Source organism: Amia ocellicauda, chromosome 7, assembly GCF_036373705.1.
Source record: "Amia ocellicauda isolate fAmiCal2 chromosome 7, fAmiCal2.hap1, whole genome shotgun sequence".
Classification (NCBI taxonomy): Eukaryota; Metazoa; Chordata; class Actinopteri; order Amiiformes; family Amiidae; genus Amia; species Amia ocellicauda.
This window is the reverse complement of record NC_089856.1, coordinates 34,408,362-34,431,156: the sequence shown is the minus strand read 5'-3', so window position 1 is coordinate 34,431,156 and position 22,795 is coordinate 34,408,362. Positions and strand designations below refer to the sequence as shown.

At 37.3% G+C, this 22,795-nt stretch overlaps 1 protein-coding gene across 7 annotated transcripts in view; it reads left to right on the top strand.

The window, feature by feature from the left end:
* The window catches only part of dock10 (dedicator of cytokinesis 10), a 91,407-nt gene that overhangs the window by 53,355 nt on the left and 15,257 nt on the right, over positions 1 to 22,795 (top strand). For 6 of the 7 annotated variants that reach the window (XM_066709329.1, XM_066709331.1, XM_066709328.1 and 3 more), the window contains exons 15-46: positions 922 to 1,044; positions 1,355 to 1,434; positions 1,757 to 1,944; positions 2,458 to 2,523; positions 2,706 to 2,798; positions 3,026 to 3,149; positions 3,607 to 3,728; positions 4,086 to 4,172; positions 4,635 to 4,727; positions 4,961 to 5,079; positions 5,866 to 5,935; positions 7,409 to 7,522; positions 8,216 to 8,287; positions 8,528 to 8,674; positions 9,099 to 9,182; positions 9,450 to 9,546; positions 9,998 to 10,033; positions 10,464 to 10,639; positions 11,116 to 11,232; positions 12,340 to 12,457; positions 12,588 to 12,709; positions 12,948 to 13,062; positions 13,528 to 13,594; positions 15,140 to 15,187; positions 17,220 to 17,321; positions 18,170 to 18,294; positions 18,576 to 18,691; positions 18,980 to 19,117; positions 19,216 to 19,398; positions 21,057 to 21,167; positions 21,521 to 21,736; positions 22,552 to 22,609. In XM_066709329.1, the coding sequence (XP_066565426.1) occupies positions 922 to 1,044; positions 1,355 to 1,434; positions 1,757 to 1,944; positions 2,458 to 2,523; positions 2,706 to 2,798; positions 3,026 to 3,149; positions 3,607 to 3,728; positions 4,086 to 4,172; positions 4,635 to 4,727; positions 4,961 to 5,079; positions 5,866 to 5,935; positions 7,409 to 7,522; positions 8,216 to 8,287; positions 8,528 to 8,674; positions 9,099 to 9,182; positions 9,450 to 9,546; positions 9,998 to 10,033; positions 10,464 to 10,639; positions 11,116 to 11,232; positions 12,340 to 12,457; positions 12,588 to 12,709; positions 12,948 to 13,062; positions 13,528 to 13,594; positions 15,140 to 15,187; positions 17,220 to 17,321; positions 18,170 to 18,294; positions 18,576 to 18,691; positions 18,980 to 19,117; positions 19,216 to 19,398; positions 21,057 to 21,167; positions 21,521 to 21,736; positions 22,552 to 22,609 (3,527 nt within the window). The remainder of the gene's footprint in view (positions 1 to 921; positions 1,045 to 1,354; positions 1,435 to 1,756; positions 1,945 to 2,457; positions 2,524 to 2,705; positions 2,799 to 3,025; positions 3,150 to 3,606; positions 3,729 to 4,085; positions 4,173 to 4,634; positions 4,728 to 4,960; positions 5,080 to 5,865; positions 5,936 to 7,408; positions 7,523 to 8,215; positions 8,288 to 8,527; positions 8,675 to 9,098; positions 9,183 to 9,449; positions 9,547 to 9,997; positions 10,034 to 10,463; positions 10,640 to 11,115; positions 11,233 to 12,339; positions 12,458 to 12,587; positions 12,710 to 12,947; positions 13,063 to 13,527; positions 13,595 to 15,139; positions 15,188 to 17,219; positions 17,322 to 18,169; positions 18,295 to 18,575; positions 18,692 to 18,979; positions 19,118 to 19,215; positions 19,399 to 21,056; positions 21,168 to 21,520; positions 21,737 to 22,551; positions 22,610 to 22,795) is intronic. The other variant, XM_066709332.1, reaches the window with a different exon arrangement.

Genomic DNA, 22,795 nt, shown 5'->3' with positions numbered 1-22,795 from the left:
TGGACATGATCAAATCTACACACCAGACAGTACAGGTCTTGTGCATTGTCTTTCTAAAGTTAGTGGCTGATTCAGCTCACAGCCTCTGACAGTGAGCAGCCGACAGGGCCGAAGTTAGTTGATATCTCCTCCAGCGCGGCTGCAGTCTGTCAGTGAGGAGCTTTTTTGTCTGCTGTGAGTTGTCAAGATCACTGCCGGTCTGAGTTTCAGCTTTCATTAAGCAAACCGTTTTTTGATTTTTTTCGTCTTGCCCCTCCTAATATAGAAACATTTCCAGTTTCATATGCTTATGTTATTTTTCCCAAAGACATTTACTGCACAGTATCTGCTCAAAAAACTCAGGGGTAAAGGTCAGAGCTGACGCATTTGAAGAGAGAATTAGAGCAAAAAGTGTCATTTTCATTTGTAGTAAAAAAAAACTCAATTTCTTCAATATGAGGGTCCTTATTGTCCACTGTGGGCATAATGTGGATATATTTATTTGAAGTACTTTGCTCATACAGTGGAATATTCAAACCAAGTTGTGGATAAGTGTTATACATAAATTTAAAAAGGTAGTTATAGAAAAATAATAAAATATCTGACTTAGGGATGCTCGGAAAGGCAAATTATTATCATATCTAAGCATCGGGATAATTTAGATTTCGGTTTCATTAGCTTTACCCTGTGCTGCAAATAAATACATACTTCCTAGGGAACTAAGATAATTTCCCATCTTTCCATCAGTTGAGATATAAACAGAAAATATCAATTTCATACACAGGATGGGGTACCATTAGCTGGTGAGATTCATGTTGAATTTTTAAAACATACAGCCACATTTTAAATGGAAGACTGTTATTGTCTCTCGTTTATTTCTTTTGGGATCTGCCTACATTATTGCAGACTCCTTAACTTCCGGTCCTGCCCTGTCTTCTCCAGGTCAGTGTTCAAAGACAATCAAGGGACGGTGGACCGAGATTCCCGCTTCTCGCCTTTGTTCAAGCAGGACAGCAACAAGGTGTCAACTGAGGACCTGCTCAAGCTGATATCTGAGTATCGAAGGTAAAGGCAAACTGCTTTTGTTACCATGTACTTACTACTAACAATTGTACATTACACATACAATGTCTTTAGCTCTCATTTGGATTCATTCTATCAATTTCCTGTGGAAAAAACACTAAAAACAAACCTAAACATACCACAATATAAAGGTGGTTCATTTTATTTGCCTGGACAAACATAAATAATTAATGAAATATACAGTCTATTCATTTTTTTCTTAAATGTTACCTAGGATTTCCCTCTCCCTGACTCCTACCACCATTACAGAAGTTTTCTAAGGACAATTTTCCACTTTCTTTGCTGCACACAGGGCAGAGAAGACTAGCAAGCTGCAGACCATCCCTGGCAGCCTGGAGATCGCCGTAGACTGTGTCCCCATGGAGCACCCAAGTAGGCCTCCCACTTTTCATCCACCTCTAAAGCAGATTTTCAATAGTAATTAGCTAGGTTTAAAGTGACCTTTTACTCTGTTTTGTAGCCGGAGGTGAAATGTGAAGTTAATTGTCAGTTGTGAGTAAAAGCATAATTAGAGAAAGGCAATTACAGCACCAGTGGCTGACCTCTATAAATTAACTTAGTCATTCTTTCTTATCAAAGCTCTGTGGAGAAATGTGCCCATTATACTGTATGAAAACCCAGGATAAGTAGTCTGTATATATTTCTCATGGACAAGAAGTAATTATAACTCTATTGTTCTCGAACTCTGCAACAGATTGCGTTACATCGGCCTATGTTCCCGTGAAGCCTTTTGAAGACCACGAACAGCATCCAGCAACCATAGAGATTGAGGAGTTTGTGCAAGAGTCTGCAAAGTACTCTCAACCATACAGAGTGTACAAGAACCAAATCTATATCTACCCCAAACATCTGAAGTATGACAGCCAGAAGAGCTTTGCTAAGGTAATCCATAACTATGTATATGCTGGTATATGATTCACTATTCCTATGTGTATTACTTAATACTACACAGTTGTGCATGAATTTTATACCATACAACTGTCATTGTTCGATTACACATTAATACCTCCCTCTGAGGAGTAATTTAGAGCGTGAAATATATACATTATAATCACAGAGCAGGATTTTCACTGCCGCATGCTGTTAAGCTAATTAAACTCCATAGGCTGTAATGACCTACTTTATTTTTTGATCATTGACGTTCCATCATTTGCTCTGTTTTCATTAGATAAAAAAAAAAACATGCATAGTTTTTACTTTAGTTTTTGAAATACATTCGGAATGCTTAAATACTCCCGTTATTGCTACAAAAGACAGAAATGATGTTTTATGCTTTCAAAGTTAGGGTTTATTAAACATCGCACTGCTTTACAGTCACATATTTGTGAAGGTACTGCCTGTGCTTTTGTGAAGCTCATTCTGAAGGGCAGAATCTGATTATTATACCATCTGCAGGCAAGGAACATCGCCGTGTACATCGAATTCCGGAACTCAGACGAAGAAGGTGCCAAACCGTTGAAGGTAATATGATATAATCTTATTAGCAACTGGACTTCTGTACAGGATAATTATAGACCCTGTATACACATTGTATGTTGCAGAAAAAACATACATATTTACATGAATTACATTAGTCTGACATTCATGCCAATGGGATATATTCCCTTAAGTGTTATTAACTATTTTTGCTTTCTTCTTTGCAGTGCATATATGGGAAGCCAGGTGGGCCTGTGTTTACCACTGCCGCATGTACCTCGGTTCTCCATCATTCCCAGAACCCCGATTTCTATGATGAGGTCAGCTCACTTATATCACCCCACAATTTGCAAAGTCATGAGCCTTGCGTGTGTCAGTAAATTTAAGTGCCGCCTAGAATGTTACTCCAGACTGAAAAGTCTCCTTGAGAAGGAAAAGGTTTAATCTGAAGTGCAGTGTATGGCATTTAAAACTGATTGTGAAGACGTTGCTCAATCACCGTGGACTTCCAGATTACTGTCATTACATTATTGTTTTATATCTTCAGGTGAAAATTGAACTTCCCACTCAGCTGCATGAGAAACACCACGTCCTCTTCTCCTTCTACCATGTGACCTGTGACATCAATGCCAAAACGAATGCAAAGAAGAAAGAGGCTCTGGAGACTGCAGGTACTGTTATTTGCCAGCTAAACAAAAGATTAGCTTTTTTTTAAGAGGTGTTCTGAAAACTGAATCTATGTAGCAGTATAGGACATGCCTCTCCATTTAAAAGGGTACTATTAAAGTTGGGCAAATAATGATGGCAATGATCAAAGAACTCCAGTAGACTCCATGTCTGTCCCAAGCTCAAATTACACCATGTTCATGTTTCTGTATTATTTTCACCTGCACAATATACGAAGATAGAAAATGTCTTCTCTCTTCTGTAAATAATTGATTAAATAAAGCATTACATCTGAAACTGGTTTTATATAAGTTAATGTGCAAAATAGGAAATAAGGATTGAGTTGGCTTACTGATTGGTCAATCATGTTTGTATTTACCGGTAACTGTGAGAGTGTTCTGTTTGCTAATAATTTCCTATTTTATAAAATAAAGTTCTTACTGTTTTTAACCCTTTGTTTAGTTGGGTATGCCTGGCTCCCTTTACTGAAAGAAGGCAGACTAGCATCTCAAGAGAATAATATTCCTGTGGCCAGTGCACTGCCTCCTGGGTACCTGCACACCAAGGAGTCAGGATCGGGAAAGGTGAGACAGTGTTTCTGCAACAAGAAGGCAAAATAGAAAGAGATTCAATCAATAAGAAATAATACAATGATAAGAATTGATGTGTGTCATAGTTAAAAGATCCTGCTGTATTTGGTTTATGTTCAGACTTCAAAGTTATCCAAAAATGAATATTAATATTTACATAAATTGTTCATAAGTGTTTTACTTGTCTTTAAGCACCATAAATGACCGTTTGTATTCATATACATTCATATATTATGTTTCTATTTGTAACTGTAAAAAATCCATAAAGATTATGTTTGCCTTGCTGAAATGTCTGTTTAAATGAATAAAACTATTATAAAGACTAACTTAATACACTTAATTCAATTGCAGCAAAATGGGACTGACATACGATGGGTAGATGGAGGAAAGTCAATTTTTAAAGTGTCTACACACGTTGTATCAACAGTATATACTCAGGTAAGAACAAGAATTTTCATATGTTTTCCGATGATGTATTCATGGACATTTTCCATCATATTAAAAACATCACAATCTTCAACTCCTTAACTTGCATTTTCATAAGCTAATCAAATTAGTCACTGTTCTTATTGCTTATCACAGAACACATTCATTTTTTCCTGTGCAGGTGAATCTCAGCAGAAGCAACTTAAGTATTTGACCCTAAGGCTTTTCCCTAGAATTTATTTAAACTAAACATGCTAGAAAACTAAATAAATGATAAATCTTCTGTGTCATTATCTCCTTAAGCAGCCAGTTGTCACATATGCCTTGGTTGAGTCAGTATTTGTTACTATATATGTATAATATATGTATCATGTGTATTTAAAACACATTTATCACAAATGAGTGTTGCACAAATGGAGTTTATGGATGAATTGTGTCATCTAAAAGCTGATGCAACATTGCCTTCTGTTACAGAATCCCCACCTCAACCGCTTCTTCCAGCAGTGCCAAAAAAGAGAAACCGAGCTTTCTCAGCCTCCTACCTCAGACTTTATCAACTGCCTAAAGGTATGTCAGGACAGGGGAAAGACTGGGAATAATCTGAATGGAAAACATTAATGGGCATTTATAAGCCGATGAGATTGATGTTTCGCTTGAAATCCTATAGGCAATGTTCTCATATATATATATATATATATATATATATATAAATGAGTGAAAATGTTGTGATGTGACTTTACATTTTAGGTTTGAATTAATAGTAATGTCTAAATGATTATCCCTATGGCCTTTGTATGCAGGGCCTACTCAGCATGGATAAAATCCCTGTGATTATACGGTTTCTGCCAATCCTGTTCAATCAGCTCTTCAAGGTTCTTATCCAGAATGAAGAAGATGAGGTCATCACTGCCACCATCAGGTACAGTGTGGAACTGCAGCACAATGGTCATTATTGTCCAGACAGTCTTTTCTCTCAGCCTTTTTAAACTGCGACAAACAAGCTTGCGTGGTGTTAACTGCTTGAGTCCAGATAAGGTCTGATGTTCTGCCAGAAGCAACATTTTGTTTCTTTGTGAATAACTTAGAAATTCTCAGCTTTCATCACATCATAAATCTTGTGAATGAGAAAAAAACTGGTTTATGTAGATTCCTGATTTTTCTTCTTCAATAAGGATAGCATTCTTTATGATCACACCAACACATAAGCAATTGTTTTTAATGTTCTACGTGACTGCATTACAATGTTTCCAAAACAATTGCTGATTCACTTTTTCTTATTAGAAAATAATCAAAACAAGCTGAGCACTCGGCTCAATACAGATTAGGTTAATTTAACTGTAGCATCTTAAAAATATATATTACAAAGTATGTTTAGTGTAAGGACTCCAAAATCTGGACACATCTGTGGAAATATATCTAGTGAGTAAAACTGGCATTTGTTTATTAAGTGTAACGAAACCCAAACATTGTCATAAGCCAGGGTAAATGGATGCATTTTATCAGGTGCCATCGGAAAAATTCCTGGAAGGTTTAATTTGAGTAAGAAGATCAGAAGAAGTGAATTAAATGATTTGTATCCTGTAAGAACTCCCTTAGGAACTTTGATCGATACACTCCACTAAGGTAGAATAACTTAATGGACTGGTTGGCATTATGTTCTTAGTAAAGTTTCTTATTATCTCAAAACTTTTTCCTTTCTTTTCAGGGTGCTGGTTCACATTGTCGCCAAGTGCCATGAATATAGCCTAGAACATTATCTCCACTCATATGTGAAGGTATATATATTTATATATGTTTAGAATATATAAATAAAAGTGATATTTGTTTTCCACACTTAAACATTGCATGCATGTCATATATTATCTTCTTTAGAAGTGCATACGATTTGTGTCTTGACTCAAGCTGTTTATCTTTGTGTATGTATTGTTTTGCACTGCCGAGTGGAGAAACAGCAATCTGCTAATAGGCATCACACCGGGAAAGTTAATGGAGATAACTAACCCCTATGTCGAAGGTTCATTCTGATTCCCTATAATCAGTGTCGGTACATATTTGAAATGCCCGCCTGATTTTTGTGAATAACAACCCGTTTGTTTTCTTGTGGATCTTAGTTAAGCTTTAAGAGTACAAATACAAATAAAGAAATAAACACAATGAGATGTTGTGTTGAGGATTGTAAGGAATTCTAATTCTGGCCTTTAGGAAAGACCCATGTGCCTTGGGTGCATATACAATGGTTGATGACATCACAATGAGTAATTTAACAGAAGATGGCTCAGACAGGCTTCACTTTGAAGAGAAAAACAGTATTTCACTGCCCGTGTTGATATTTTGTTGAAGCAAAGCCCCAGGGGAATCGTAAAAAGGAAACGCTTCTCCTTGTAGAATGGCTCTGCATTAGAACGTAGCGTTTCATCCTTTCAGAGCAGTGGCACAGAGCTCTCCTCCTGCAGACGGGCTGAGGGTTGCCATAGTGACTGCTTGGCACTCAACGCCTGGCTGGAGGTCAGATTGGCTTCTGCTGACTCTGTTATTTGGGGAATAGCTAGGGGCTGCTCTAGCTCCTGCCACTGCCAATATAGGTCACTGTGCTGCAGAGTTAAGGAAAAAAAAAGCACCTAACAGGGACAAAGCAGAAGGGAAAGTGATATGAAAACAACAGCCGACGGCAACCATGTTCTGTACAAGCGGAAAGCTCTTTTTGTAAACCTTTGAAATTATGAATCTAAGCCTATGAGTTATAGCGGCAGGCCTGGTTGTATCCATTCTTTAAATTCATAAATAGAATATGAAAAGCTGGATTGTGTCTTTTAAGACTTACTTGTTCTGTACAGTACCGAGAAAGTTATTGTTCACAATATGGGAGTGTATAAAACTATGGGAGTGTATATCTGCTTTTATAGCATTGGAACCTGTCAAAAACTAAGCAAGAATAAAGACAAATATACCCTGTGATAATACAAAATAAAGCCACATTGATGAAGCAGAACACAGCGCATACTAAATGTGTGTGTTCTAGATTGTTCCATTTTAAGTCACTGATGTCACAGTTTTATGCAACTCATTACAATACACCCGTTGTCCTCAATTTGTTGATTTCTGTGTTCTGTACCATTTGTTCTATCAGCATGTCCTGAACTGTAACTGAGAACCTGAGAACTAAGACTCTGTTGTGACAATGGCTTTGCTCCTTGTCATAAGCATGGGTGCAGGCGTTTTCCCATCATGCTCTTTTCTCTTTCACACAGTTCGTGTTCAAGACAGAAACGCATGGCACGAGGACAGTGCATGAGGAGCTGTCTAAGGGCATGAATTCCGATCTGAAAAGCAATGACCTAGCAGCAGTTCGAAATTTACTGAAGGTAAAATGTCTTTGGCACTCGAGAACATTAGAGTGATTTAATGGGTGGAACACTAAGTGTCCGTGCTTGTTTGAAGCAAATTCTTTCTTCATGGAAGCCATTTACTATTTCTCAGGAGGAAGATAAATCTTTAGATGGAATATCATTAAGGCATCAACATTTTTTTTAAATGCTAAATTACATTTTTAAAGCTTTGTAGGACTTATAATGTAGCAGAATGTTTCTGATGATCTTCAAATGAAATAACCCGCTTTAACAATCTCAGTGAAACAGCTTATGATTTTAAAGTTTAAATCCACCACCAGTCATGGCCCCTGAGGAACTTGTTAATTGTCTCTTTAAGACTGACTAGCATTTGAAATGTTAATCTTTATTGGTGACTTTTCATTCAGTTGACCCAAATCAAGGAGTCTGTCTGTTTTGCATTTCTACCAATTGACTATAAGATTTCACTTCACTTTTGCAAGTTCCCTTAAATTGGATTTCATTTATTAAATTAATATTAATAAATTATAGTGAATGTGTGTATATATATATATATATATATATATATATATTTATATATATATGTTTAATAATTGAGAATGAAATATGTGTGGTTTTTAATAAACGCTTTTAGCAACCATGTAACATATATATATATATATATATATATATATATATATATAATTTGCCAATGATGTTTCTTTACAGTTCTCATGGTTCTTTTTTGAACTCATCCTGAAGTCAATGGCTCAGCATCTTGTGGATTCAAAAAAGCTAAAGGTAAAAAAAACAATGTTAATAAATTCTTGCATGAGGAAAAAAACAACTGCCGCATGTATACTGAAGATAATTGCGAACACATTTTTGGAGGGTTAAAAAGTAATTTAAGGGCATCTCATTCTCCACTGTATTTCACAACTTTTGAGTTTTCATCATCTTAGATTCTTGATGTTTTCATGTTTTTGGTGAGTCTATATCTATATAAAAGTTGCTTTTATTCTTGTGATTGTGTTATTGCAGCTGCCACGGCCAGAAAGGTTTCCACTTTCTTACTTCAACATGCTGGAAACACTAATAATGACCATTTCGGATCATGTGTACTGGAAGAACAAAGATTTTCTAGAGGAAACAAGGAATGCCAACCTGGCGGTGGCTACATTTGTGAAGGTAGGAAATGTTTCCTTTGTGCAGAGCTTGAATCACAAGGTACCAAATGAAAAACGATTGGGGCATCACTGGAAATTAGCAGTGGCTTTATCACTGCAGCTTTAAACAATCTTTCCATTCCCCAGCATAATAAAACTATTGATTGAGTGGGGAAAGGGGAGGGGGGAGGTTAAAGGTCAATATCAAATAATTATCTTCTAAAGTCTTGGAACAGCTTACCTTTTTTGACAACTTTACCAAGAAATTCTTGTCCTTGATGCAGGACTTAGTCAAACTTTGTCAAAACAGTTACATTTTAAAATCTGCTGGATTGTATTTCTCTAGAAGGAAGGGTGGTGACCCAATGACCAATTATTTGTTTTAAAGCCCACGTTTACATCTTGGCCATAAGTGACATTAAAAAAATCGAATCCTTTTTCCACAGCGTTGTTTCACATTTATGGACAGAGGATTCACATTCAAGCTCATCAGTAATTACATCAACATGATCACATGTGGAGATAACAAGGTAAAAATAATGTATTTTTTTTAAAAGGTTTTCGAATACTGTCTGATTTGAGAGTGAGGCCTGTAATTAGATTTCTATTCAAAATGTCTTGAAGAATATAATACATCAGGCCAACTTGTGTTATATATATAGTTGTCAAGAAGCTGCGGAAGCTTTTATTGAATTTTCCCGTCAAGTTTTTATTTTTATTTCCAGGAGAAGGGATAGGCTTTCAGACGCATTGAAGTGCTGTTTCCGCAGCCAGCTGATCTTGTTATTGTATTTCAGACCTTGTGTGAGTTCAAGTTTGAGTTTCTCCGAGAAGTGTGCAACCACGAGCACTACATTCCTCTCAGCCTGCCCATACCATCGGCAAAAATTACAGGTGACAAATATCCAAAATAATTCTGCTTCAAACAATATCCAAGTACTTTGCCAAGATTAAACTATGGTTAGGTTTTAGATCTAGGTAGGTCTACAAGAGTACGAAGTCAAGGTCTTAGAAGCAATCATTTTACTGATCTTGGAATAAGAGAGTTAAGCTGTTTAGCTCATAGTAAAGATTTATATGGCTAATAGTGATTATTTTATTATTTCCACATAAAATAAAGCATTATAGTGTAGCTGAATCTGTATTGTGTATCGGGTTGGGAACCTTTGTTTCACAGATGTCTGATAAAATATTTAAAGTGTTACATCTGCAGCCAGAATCTTACCACCCCTATCTGATGGAGATAATTAAGTTTGTTGCATTATTGTAATATATCATATGCAGAGTATTTTTCTCACTATCACAATTCTTCAGTGGATTTTTTTGTTTGTTTTATTATTCACAGACAAAGCTTCACCTTCAGAAGCACAGAGTGCACAGGGTTTGTATTCTAATGCTTGTCTTCCACTTTTTGTTAATTAATTATTGGCCTAATTGTATTTTATTTTATTCTCACATCTTACAGGTTTCAATTTCCTTTATTGAAAATGCTCTAGAGAAGTATTTTGCACATCAAATTATGTGCGTTAGTCAGTCAGATTATTTTACCTTTTAGCATATTAAGGAACTGAAGGATGCTATTATCTAACTCTGAATAAACTGAATAGGTGCACTTTATGTTTTTGATAAATGGTTACATCATTCTCTGTTACATGCATGTATTGATATTGGCTTAACTGAAAAAGAGAGGCCAAAAAATATCAAAGAATGTTTGTATATTAAAACACAAATATTTGGATATGAGTTAATATCTTACATTCCATTGAGACTCTGTTAAATTGACCTCAGTCCTTTCTCTTTATCTTCCACAGATGTCCCAGAATACAGCCTGACCAATGAATACTGCCGCAAGCACTTCCTGACCGGGCTGCTGTTGCGGGAGGTTGGGTTTGCACTGCAAGAAGACCAGGATATAAGGCACCTGGCTCTGTCTATCCTCAAGAACCTCATGGCAAAGCACTCTTTAGACGAACGATATGCAGACAAAGTAAGCAGTCTGGTTTTGTTTAAGCTTCCCAGGGTTTTAGCTGTGCTGGAAGAAGTCCACCTGGACATCTGTCAACACATTTTCAGGCAGGAACATGGTTCACCAAATAAAAAAATGAAAAACATGAATCAAGCAAAACTGTCCATAGGTTTGCTCCTTGTTAAAACCTCAAAAACAGTTACAAATGTAAAGACATTACTAACAGAGAAGGTAAACAAGTGGAAGCAATTGAAATGGGTGTCCCCCTGATTAGGAAACAATGCAAGCCGCAATGGGAAATGGGAATGACCTCAACTGGGTGTGTTAACACTTGACTGAGATAATCTCTGGCACTGAGAGAAAACATTAACCATTCTGCTGTCGGTATTGTTGCCGTGCACAATTTCTCACTCACCTGACAGTAGGACTGAATGCAATTTCTTGTTTGAATCTTGCTAATCTTCCACAACTCATGTCGGACTCCTGTCCTTTCACAGAACAAGCAGGCAAGAATCGCGTCCCTGTACCTGCCTCTGTATGGCCTGATCCTTGACAACATGCCACGTTTTTTCATGAGAGACCTGTTTCCATTCAACATGAACTCCAGTGATCTAGTAAGAATCTGCACCTGGTTATGTCAAAATGCAAAGTTTCATTGTTCACGGTTTATGTAGCATAATTTTGAGTGTTAGATATTTTAAGGAATTTCAGCACATTTCTGTTACCTAGAAATGCCTGTGTCCACAAATGGGATGAACAGCTTATTTCATATCAGAAAGGTTATCTAAAATTGCTATCAACATACTGTGGGACATATTCATAAAACTTTTATTGTCGTGCTAACAAGTTAACACCTGTTTTTTCCATTGAAATAAAATGTACATGATGGCCTGGTCTTGGTTCCCTAAAAAATTGAGGTTTGGAAAACCCGAGTAAATGTATAATAATCGGTTAGGAAGGTGATAGTGAATGTGTCATTCGTAGCTGCTCTTTGCAAAATACTCCAGAGGAATTGCTTAAGGAAGTTGTGACAGAAGATGGTGAGAAAGTGTATATCTGAAACACATCCATCTCACGCCATGCTGTGGAAGCAGCAGAGTAGCCTGTGAGCAGAGATATCTATTCCCCATTCATCTTCTGGCTGTGCTCTCTATTCCCATCTCGGTGGCCCCCCTGTGGCTCCTTATTGTCATTCCAACAGAGCTCTTAATGACTTAGGCTAAATGAACTCCTTAATTGAGCTGTTTCCCTGATTAGACTTTATTTTTGGTACTGTTTTGAGATAATAAAAAGTTGGGCAGAATTATAAATGTTCACTTACCCTAGAACTAAAATGTTTGGTTTCAGAGCATTTAACTTTATGATTGAAATTAGTTTTAGCAGTTAGTTTTGCCCAGCTAAGAATTCTGGTTGCCATGCCCACAGCTGCAGGGGATATACTAAACAAGTTGAAGACTAGTGTGTGCTGACGTCTGTGCAACTATGTCTACAGCAGAGTCTTCCTGAAAATGCAGAGGCCATTGGGAGAGGGGTTGATTACTCTGGTCACAACCACAGGGTCGTCTTGTTTTCATTCCAAACAAGCTGTCAATTTGTATTGTCAAAGATATGTTTTTAATTTCCTCAGCCAGTTCTACATAAGGCACTTTACTACAATTTGTTTATTTCCTGGGCCAGTAGTACCTGAAGTAACATCTCCAATCTGATCTTCCCCAATGTAGGGCTCAAGGGATGATCTGAGTGTTGGAGGTGGATTGCAGAGTCAGATGGCCTTAGCTTTGAAACATGCCAACTCTGTGGACACTTCCTTTTCCAAGGAGGTGCTCAATTCGATCACAGGTACGTTGCTAATCTGAGGTTAATGGACACAGTAACACATGTTTAAGCAGTACAAGACCCAGGCCTTCCACTTGATGATTTATAGCTAGTGACTGTCTGTGTCGTAACCCTGCCCTCTTTCTCCATGCAGCCTTTTCATCACTGGCAGTGTCGACCACAAACCATGCAGACTCAAGAGGCTCGTTGATAAGTATCGAGTCGAACCCCAGCACCAGCGACAAGAACAGCGAGAAGGCTGATGCGTGTGAGAAGGTACGGGACAATCATGTGTTTTGTAGGAACTTCTGCCTTTTCATTAAAGACGTGCCTCTATACTCAACAAACAAGGTGATCTTTGAATGGAGATTGCAAAGATTAGATATTTGTGAATGTTCTCTTACATATTTTGAATTAACAATCATGGTGATGATGACACTGTGATTGTTATAACAGTGTTATAATGACTATAATATTGTATATATGACTCTTGCTGTTTGTTTTGCCCTTGCAGTTTGCCAGGCCGCTGTCATTAATTGGATCAGCTCTTCGGTTTGATAAACTGGACCAGGCGGAGACCAGAAGTCTGCTCATGTGCTTTCTTCACATAATGAAGACTATCTCAGAGGGTAAATCTTATGCCATCTGCCACTCAAGGGGGTTCTGAGTTGTTTACTAACAATCTGCTGTCTGGCACCATTATGGGAACACACTGCCAGCCAGAACAGAGTAGTGTTTTATTTATCATCAGAGTAAAATATGCTGTACAAACTATTCATTATTTAATTAGGAATGCTGCTGTTTAACCACTATAAAAGATTTTTTAATTAGATAAAAAAAATGTACATTTTTATATATAGAGTGTCTATAGGAAGTATTCACCCTCCTTGGCCAGAGCAATGGTGGTGAATACTTATTTAATGAAGATTACAGGTTTTAAATTTGAATTTATAATTATTTTCCTATAGCCACTATATGTATATATTAATGGATTTCTGGGAGTGATAGATAATGCATGCCACCACATGTACAGTATTTTAAAGCATGTTACTTTTCAAAAGTCACAACTGAGAATTAAGTGTTTCCTCTTGCAGATGTTTTGGTCTCCTATTGGCACAGAGCTGTTAACCAAGAAATCTCAGACTTTTTCAACATTTTAGAGTGAGTGCTTTTTATTGTGTTTACATTTTACATTGTATTTCGTTTTTTTACTAGTTCACATCAGAGCAGAGGTGCTTAGTCTTGGTAGCAAACAGGGGGTCCTGAAGGACATCTTTGTATCAAGATTACAGTTCAAACCTAGCTTATAATTACTTAACTGACATTGCAATTTCATCCTGTTGAAAACAATAATCATGATCTGTTTACACACATTGTTACTTCGGCTAAGGTCCAGCTGAGTTGTTAAGAACATTCAGAATTCTGTTGGAACAAAGACCATAAAGATTGGTTGCATAAACACAGACTAAGTCTTTGTCTTAGTATAATTATAAGTCATACTCACGATAGACAGTCAGTTAAAACTGTTGCATAAAACAATCTTTGCTGCTCTTACTTAGTCAATCACGCAAAGCATTCTGGGAATTTTAAGACACTTAAATTTAAAACATGGTTGACACTTCTCTAAAACAGTGACGATCCCATAATTATAGTAACTGAGAATCTGTGCTTGTTATTGTAATATAATGCAGAGAAATATATATTTTGGGCGACATTTTCTGAAAAAAATCTGTAAAAGATCTGTAAAGGATCTGCAGAAACGATAGATGCTAAAACAAATATTTAAGAGGAAACATCCGGGTACTGGAGGAGGACCTCCCTAAAAACGTAAACAGACCACAGGATTGGTTATTGAAATTTGTGGGGAGGAGTCTCAATGTTTTGGGGGATTGCTGGTGGGCGGGACAGCTGAGTGTGTGTGAGCCAATGGGAGGCTCCACCTGTCAACATCAATGACAGTGTCACCATAGACTTTAAATTCTAAGTTAGTCTGGTGGTGAGGAAGCTAATATTTCTAAGTCTTACTCAGTCTTCAGTTTTATGCATTTGACTAACTTGCATTAGACTAGTTTAACTGTCAAATTAAGACTAGTCCACTAGTTAAGACTAGTCTAATACAGTTTTATGCAACGGGCCCCATCAGCAGAACCGTTGTATAAAACATTTTATCAAAATTAAACTGAAAACAAGAAAGAAATACATTTGATTGTAGGTGCCATGATTTTTGTTTTGAGAGGGAATATCCTTAACGCTGCAGAAAAAAAACGATCCATTTGATCCACTATTTGAATTCCATGTGTAATTTGAATGGCACCCCTGTAATATGTGAATTCAGCTAACTCTGCTCATTAATTGTGTTCCTGTTTCAGTCTTCTTCCCCTTGTTAGTAATAAAGCGGTTTACTGAAGATCAAGATAAAAATATCTTCTGTAGTCTGTTTAATCTCTGTAAAGAAGTAAAACTGGGAATGAATGCAAATGAGCAATAGCTACTTTCAAGCCTCGTGGTTTTACTCAAATGAGACAGGTGGGAAATGAAGACAGGGAAAAGATTAAGTAAATTATGACCTAGATGAAACAGCTTCAGACACAAATCTGTGCTAAAATGCAATTACTTGCCTTTCATAAACTATAATTAGTAGTTGTAGTAGCAGTGCTGCAATCTATGTATTTATTCTCCAAACTAACTAAACTATTTTTTTTTTAGGTTGTGTCTCCAGCACTTCCGTTTTTTGGGCAAGAGGCATATAGCAAGGTATGTGCTTTACAGTTTATAACAGCTTGGTGGAATGTGTCTTTGGGGTGATCTCTGACTCAAAGGTTTATGTCAATACTATCACAAAAGCATGCAAAAAGTCCTGTTAGTATGAACATGAGACTGTCATTGAACGGTACCAAAGACCAAATTCTAACTTGATATACAGGAATAGGAAATGTGTTTGGTGGTGGCGTGTCAGTGTAATACCATGTAAACACCTCTAAAGACACAACTTAGAAAGGATGTGGTTGTAGAAACACAGCCACACACAATAAGCAGGCCATGGGTTTATTTCAAAAACACACAGAACAAAATAATGTTTCCCTGATTAGGCTAAAGACTCATGCTGGCATGCTGTATTTACACCTAAAGGATGTGCTGGAAAAATGGCTCCCAGGGACTAAACCTTCCCTTCATGTTTAAAGCAAATAACAGAATAAGACAACCAATATCTCAGTGAGCTTGTATAACACATGAGGTCATTTCTTATGGGATTGCCTTATTCTTATTAATTAAATCAGTCTTCCAATTTGCCAGTATGAATACAAGACAAGCAATATGTGGCCAACAAAAGGAGCAGATGTTGGCTTTAAAAGATATAATTATTATATTTTTGTATTTTTTTTAAAGGTGCCCTTGTTTCTCAGTTACTGATTCAAACTGTTGGGATTTGGCATGCCAGGCTCATGAACTGAGATATTTGTGTATTGTGTTTTTTCTCAGAGGCATGCAACATATGCCTGGGATTTTCTTTTAAATATGCAAGACTCTGAAGTATGGTAATGAAGTTAATGAGAAATGTAATTTTCTTGGGGTGGGCACTATGATAACAATTTTACAAGCTTGTGTGCTAGCTTCTTCCTGTTGGATTAATTTTGCCGTCGCCCAATTAAAACATTCCCATAAAATACTACACCTGTTAAATAACATTGTTTTTAATAAACTGGGTTGTCTACTTGAAATAGATATACTGTTCCATCCTAGTGAAGTAAAAAAAAAACAATATTAACACTTGATGTGAATGTTGAAATAAGATTTTTCCAGATCTCTTCCCTCCATGATGTTTCACAAATGAGTTATCCATGTGATGTTTGTTTTTGTTGTTTTAAAGTGTGATAATTCATGCTTGCATGTTGTGCTTTTCATATCATCCCCTGTTTCATTTTGTACTGGCTGTGCTTTTAACTCCCTCTTATCTTTACTAAACTGTCATTAGCACTTATTTGATTAGTCTTTTTCTACCAAGATCTCTTTTCCAGATTTCATCAGTACTAACCACACGTTACCGTGGATCAAAGAGATCTTGGTCACAATTGCATTTCAGTGATGGTAGAGATTTATTTATAATCCCCACCAGAGTAACTGAATTCTTGCTGATTAAGTCAGCATCTGACACAAGCAGTCTCTCTGAGTCTCATCACACCACCTAGCTGATGTATTTTTATGTTTAATAGATGTAAGTTTGAACAGTCACTCAACAAAAAAAAAAAAAAAAAACATACTGAAAGTAGACACCATCATTGACAAAACACAATTATAAAATCACATAATCGCAAAAAGGACAATTGAATTTAATGAGGGTAGATATAATCAGGACACTGGACACGATAATTAAATTATGTATCAAACCAAAAACTACAAAAAGAGTAGACAGTGTACAAATGTGCTCAGTCTACGAAAAAAATCATTATAATTAATGGTGGATGAAAATGTTTTTTTGTCAAATATAAGCTTTTTTCAAGAGTTCTACAAAAATGATGAGTTAAAAAACTGTATTATCCAAGTTTGCTGCATAGATAAAAATAGAGACTAACATGGATTTAACTGTACTACTATTATTGAACACCATATGGTTGAATTAACATATCCTTTGCTTTATTGCTACCAATCCTTCTTCTAAAACACAGCTTTTGTTGCTTTGCACCCATTTGCTCCTATCAAACAACATTGATGTAGTTATAACAAGAATAACACACACCTGTGCTTTTGTTTTTGTTTTTTTAACATTGATTTCATTCAATGTAAACAGGAAGTTAGCTGCGGCCCTTAAACTCGCACAGGCCACGCAGAACAATGGCACTCTCAAAGGGTCTAGTACTTCTTCTCAAGCCCATGGTCTTCTTGCACAATGGTAAACACATCCAATCCTGAGTTACGGTTTGCAATTTGATAGGTAGCTAACTGGTGTAGATGGCAGGCCAGACTCGTGAAGCATTTGCAGCTCGATTGTGACAGTCAAGGCTTTTGCATTGAACAAATGCTCCATGACTCTCTGTATCTATTTGTACTTCATGGTTTTATTATACCATGCTAATGAGAATCCTTCAAGTGATTAAACAGAAGAGACATCCAGTGCAATGCAAATTCTGCTGCAGCTCATGCTAGATTTAGTGCAGCTGAAAAGGAAGTGAAAGTTTTTGCAATATATCATATAAAGGACCTCTAAATATGTGACAATTTCAGCAGTGTTAGTTTGGAGCTGATTATGCCTCTTTAATGTTGTCTTCATATGTCTGCCTATGCATATCTTTTCACCCATTTATGAGAAAAGATGTATGCATAATAAAATCATATCCATTCAGCATTCCATGCATCTTTTATTCATTCTGTTTTGTAAGGCTAGGAAAATCAGTCTTGTATATAAATGGGAGAGGTGTTTACACGAACTGTCAGCAATGTGTATATTTTACCTTATTTGGTTAACACTTTAATACTTTAACTTATTTTAATCTCCTTTTAATAGTGATGCAACTCATAATATGGAATCTGTCTGATTGTTGTACTAACGATATCCATATACTCCTTTGTCAGCACAGTGGTTAATCTGAAAATGTACTCTATTAGATATTACATCTTGACAGACGGGGGGGGGGATCCTAGGCATTTGTGTTTCTGTGAATGACAAGGGGGTAGTTTTCAGCTGGAAGACTGTGTGTTTGCTGAGTTGTATTTTTTGCCTGTTTTTCCTGGCTTTTTCAGGATGCATTCCACTCAAGAGGGCCACAGACACGCTCGCTCACAGACCATGCCCATCATCCGAGGGAAGAATGCCCTCTCGAACCCCAAACTTCTGCAGATGATAGACAGCGTCAATGCCACTTCCAGTAAGTCTTAAATCCTCAGAGTGGTTGAAAGGCATGTTTTCTTTCAACATCTGTCATGGCAGCAGCTGCTACTTTTGCACTGTATCCAGAAACATCAAATATAATACATAATGACATTTAGGTAATTAAACAGGGCAATAAAGGTTTGAAACTGAATTTCTGCTAATGCAGAACAGATAAATACTATCTTGTCTTTTACAGATTGCCAAATTATCATCCACATAATTATTTTGTCACTCCTTTTCTTATAAAATGTATAACTCTTTTTTTTTAAATTGTAGACAGCAATGGGACTGAAACAGACTCCTTAAACCCTACAGATGTAGAAGCAAATGTTGCCACAGAAGTCTGCCTTACTGTCCTTGATATACTGGGACTCTTCACCCAGCATCATAAGGTAAGTGATATGAAGAAATCTAGTTCGGTAGAGGAAATAACATTCATTCTTATGTGAAGTCTTAAGTTGCCAACAATTACTGTTTTAAATCATTGCAAAGAGTGACAAAAATTTGAAGGGTAATGAAAGTGTATTGTAATAAAGAGAATACATCTGTGATCAAATGACAGCATAACAGTGGAATCTATTTTATTAACCCAACAAACCCATCTAATCAATGCCGCTTTGCTGTAGGAAACTATTATTTTTGACAAGTTTTAACTTTTCTCTCCCCCCCACCCCCCCCAGAAACAACTGCAGCAGGATGACGGTCAGAATCTGTTGATGAAAAAGGTCTTCGACACCTATCTCCTGTTCTTCCAAATCAATCAGTCAACCACAGCACTTAAACATGTGTTCGCAGCACTCCGCTTTTTCATCCACAAGGTAACTGCTTTACAAATTATGTAAACAAATCTGACGTTTTTGTGTATTTCAAAGGTATGTGGTCACATTCTGTTTTTCTTAATTTCTTCTCCATGTAGTTTCCCTCAGCTTTCTTCCAGGGGAAGGCCGATCTGTGTGGATCTTTGTGTTCAGAGATTCTGAAGTGCTGCAATCACAGGTCCAGTTCCACACAGACTGAGGCCTCAGCTCTCCTCTACTTCTTCATGAGGAAAAACTTTGAGTTCACCAAAGGGAAGTCCATCGTGCGATCTCATTTGCAGGTCAGTGGCTGCTTTTTGCTCTGCTTTAAACCCAGTGCCAATGTTACTGTTGCCAACCAGTGGCTATGGATACAGTTTTTCTAAAGCTCTGAAGATACCATTTTGATCAGTAAAAGCTCAGCCAAAGAGTTTAAGAATGTGGTTAATTGGGTTCATGGTTCACTGACGAGATTAAAACAAATTTAAATCATGCAATAAAAAACTGAAGGCAAAACGCCCCAAGAACAAGCAGGAACTAAAGACAGTGCAGTACAGGCCTGGCAGAGCATCACCAGGGAAGAAACCCAGCATCTGGTGATGTCTATGGGTTCCAGACTTCAGGCAGTCATTGACTGCAAAGGATTTGCAACCAAGTATTGAAACTCACAATTTAATTCATGATTATGTTAGTTTGTGCAAATACTTTGGAGCCCCTACAATTGGAGGGAACAACATATAAAAATGGGTGTTCACCGTTCAACAAATATGGATGTAACTACCCTCAAATTAAAGATAAAAGTCTAAACTTCAAGCACATCTTGATTGTTTCCTTTCAAATCAATTGTGGTGGTGTACAGAGCCAAAATGAAGACAATTGTGTCACTGTCCAAATATTGATGGACCTAACTGTAGTGTGACACAACGAGGGGTTTATTCGTGATAGACCAGAGATAAGGAAGTAATGGCTCCCCCTACTGGAGCTATAGTGCCATAACAAGCCCAAAGCTGCGCTAAAACCCTCTAAAACAACTGTCAGTACACACCTGTCATTGATAATGAATGAAGGCCTATACAAGGAAAACACCCTCGCTACCTCATGGTGTTGTACCTGAGGAGAAATGCAGGAGATTGCTTTGCGAAGTGGACCCTACCTGAATTGATGTGTTGAGCAAAACCAAGTAGTGGCCTGAATGTAGTCAACGTAGGGCTAGGTTTCTTTTCTTTTTTCTCTTTCCTGTGCCCCTCTGTCAATAAAACTTGAGGCTTATCTGAGGCTTTTAACCCTGAACCCTGGACACATTGTGAATAATGATCAGTCTAACATGAAGAAGAACAGCATTATATCAAGAAATGCAGACTTTATCCCTGCTCAGTTGTAGTTTTTCATTGGTTGCTGTTTCAGCGAAAATTGCTTCAAAAAAGGCTTACAAATCCATACCTTTTTAGAACACATATAAATAATGGCCAGCACACCACTTGAAATGAAATTGAATGCTAGAGAGTTTGACATTGTGTTTTGAGAGCCTCAATCGTTTTGTGGAAGTACTACAGTGTATATAACCCTACGATGGAGTACTACTATTTACTTTCTAGTAGTTTAACTGAGAATGTGGCACCTAATAATGGATGCTAAAGACGATTGTGAAAATGTATGTTTTTATAATCCGTTTTCTAAGAGCAAAATGTGCCCTGAATAATGCGACAGACTGGGAGATTTCAGCTGTTATTGTCTGTATTGTGCTCTGTGCAGTATCACCTAAAAACAGGGTAGTCTGGTGGATTAGAGTCTGCAGCCTCAAGACATTAATCTCGGTTGTCAGGACTCATACAGCAATATCTATCTTAGAATCATTGTGAAAATTCTCACTGTTCGCTTGATCTTCAGATCCCAGGCCTTCGAATCAGTAACAGAACTAGGGAACGTTTGTGTGATATTTTTTTTCTCTTTCTTTCCTCAGGTTATCAAAGCCGTAAGCCAGTTGATAGCAGATGCAGGAATTGGGGGGTCTCGCTTTCAGCAGTCTCTAGCCATCATCAATAATTTTGCCAATGGTGATGCTCCCTTAAGGGTAAGATTTATTTATTTATTTATTTATTTATTATTATTATTATTATTATTATTATTATGCTTTATTAGTAAAATTATAACTAGTTAAATTAGCTTGCCCGATATAAATATGTACTTTGAAAGAACCTCAGACAGGGATTAGATTTCATGAATTCATGCCCTGTAAGCTCTTGTAAGACTCTGATAATGAAATTGCTCTAATCTACAAACTAAATTTGAAATGACAGAGCACAGAGCGCAGTGAATTTTAAGATGCAGATTACCATGTGTGTGCTTATAGAGGTGTCGGCTCTGCCAGCGTCTCATTTCACGCTGAAACAGTTTGCATGTAAAAGCCGCTTCGTGTTTCCTCAGAACACCTCGTTTCCTGCAGAGGTGAAGGATCTGACCAAGAGGATTCGGACGGTGCTGATGGCAACTTCGCAAATGAAGGAGCATGAGAAAGACCCGGAGATGCTGGTGGATCTGCAGTACAGCCTGGCAAACTCCTACGCCAGCACTCCGGAGCTGCGCAGGACTTGGCTGGAGAGCATGGCAAAGATCCACGTGCGAAACGGAGACCTCTCAGAGGTATACTTGCTGAACACTTGTGCGGTTGGCAGCAGCGCGTGGAACATGTCAGTGCGCCATCCAAGAGTATTCCTGGAGGACAACAGACCATCCAGAGTCTGGGGGGGGAGGGGTTTCTTGTCTAGTGTGGGGCCCTAATATATTTTTAATCTGCAATTTTGTCCGAGCAGTGTAGCCCATGAGAGTTAGACTGAGAAACAGAAATGTATACCTTCCAACACAAGCCTTCAACCAATTGTCTTTTAAAAGATTGGCTTCTTATGTTTTCAGATGAACCACAACAAGGAAGTGTTTAAGACAAGGAGGTTTGAAACACAGCATACAAAATATGTTTTAATGGCAGCTGAAATATATCTAGTCAGAGACATTTGACAACACAAGAAATGTCTGCCCATCCCAGTATTCAGTCAGTATACTGCGCCATATAATGATGAGAAAGGTTATATTTAGTATATTGACAGTACACTTATATTGTTCTTAACTATAAACTCTACTTTATTTTTGTAAGGGATGTGGTAAAGGATGTAAAAAAAATGCCGTATATGGTATCTATCTTATGTATCCTTGTATACCTTCAAAAAGCTGCTCTCTCAGTAATTCTGTGGTTTCCGCTAGTACGCTTTATCATGCCTTTATTTTGCTAGTATGATATTACATTATAGAATACATACAGGGAGGTACGTGACATAAAGCACTTTTGTATTACATTAGATTGCCTCTGAGAAGAGCAAGTAGCTTATGCCTCCTCAAAGCAATGCCAGAAGTGTCATAGTAAAATACGATCTTTTGTATTACTAATTGTCATTTTTTTATAGGCAGCAATGTGTTACATCCATATTGCCGCTCTCATCGCAGAGTACTTGAAACGGAGAGGTAAGGAACCCCAAAAATGATATGTTATTACCTTAGCTGCTAAGACCTACAGAGCAATGTAGACATGCTTTTCACCTTTAAAAAAAACAAATAATTGAGATCCTGAGCCTTTTTAGCTTGCTAATTATTGCTGGCTTTTTTTGACAGTAACATAACCAAGGTTACTCAAAAGTCTGCATCTTTGGG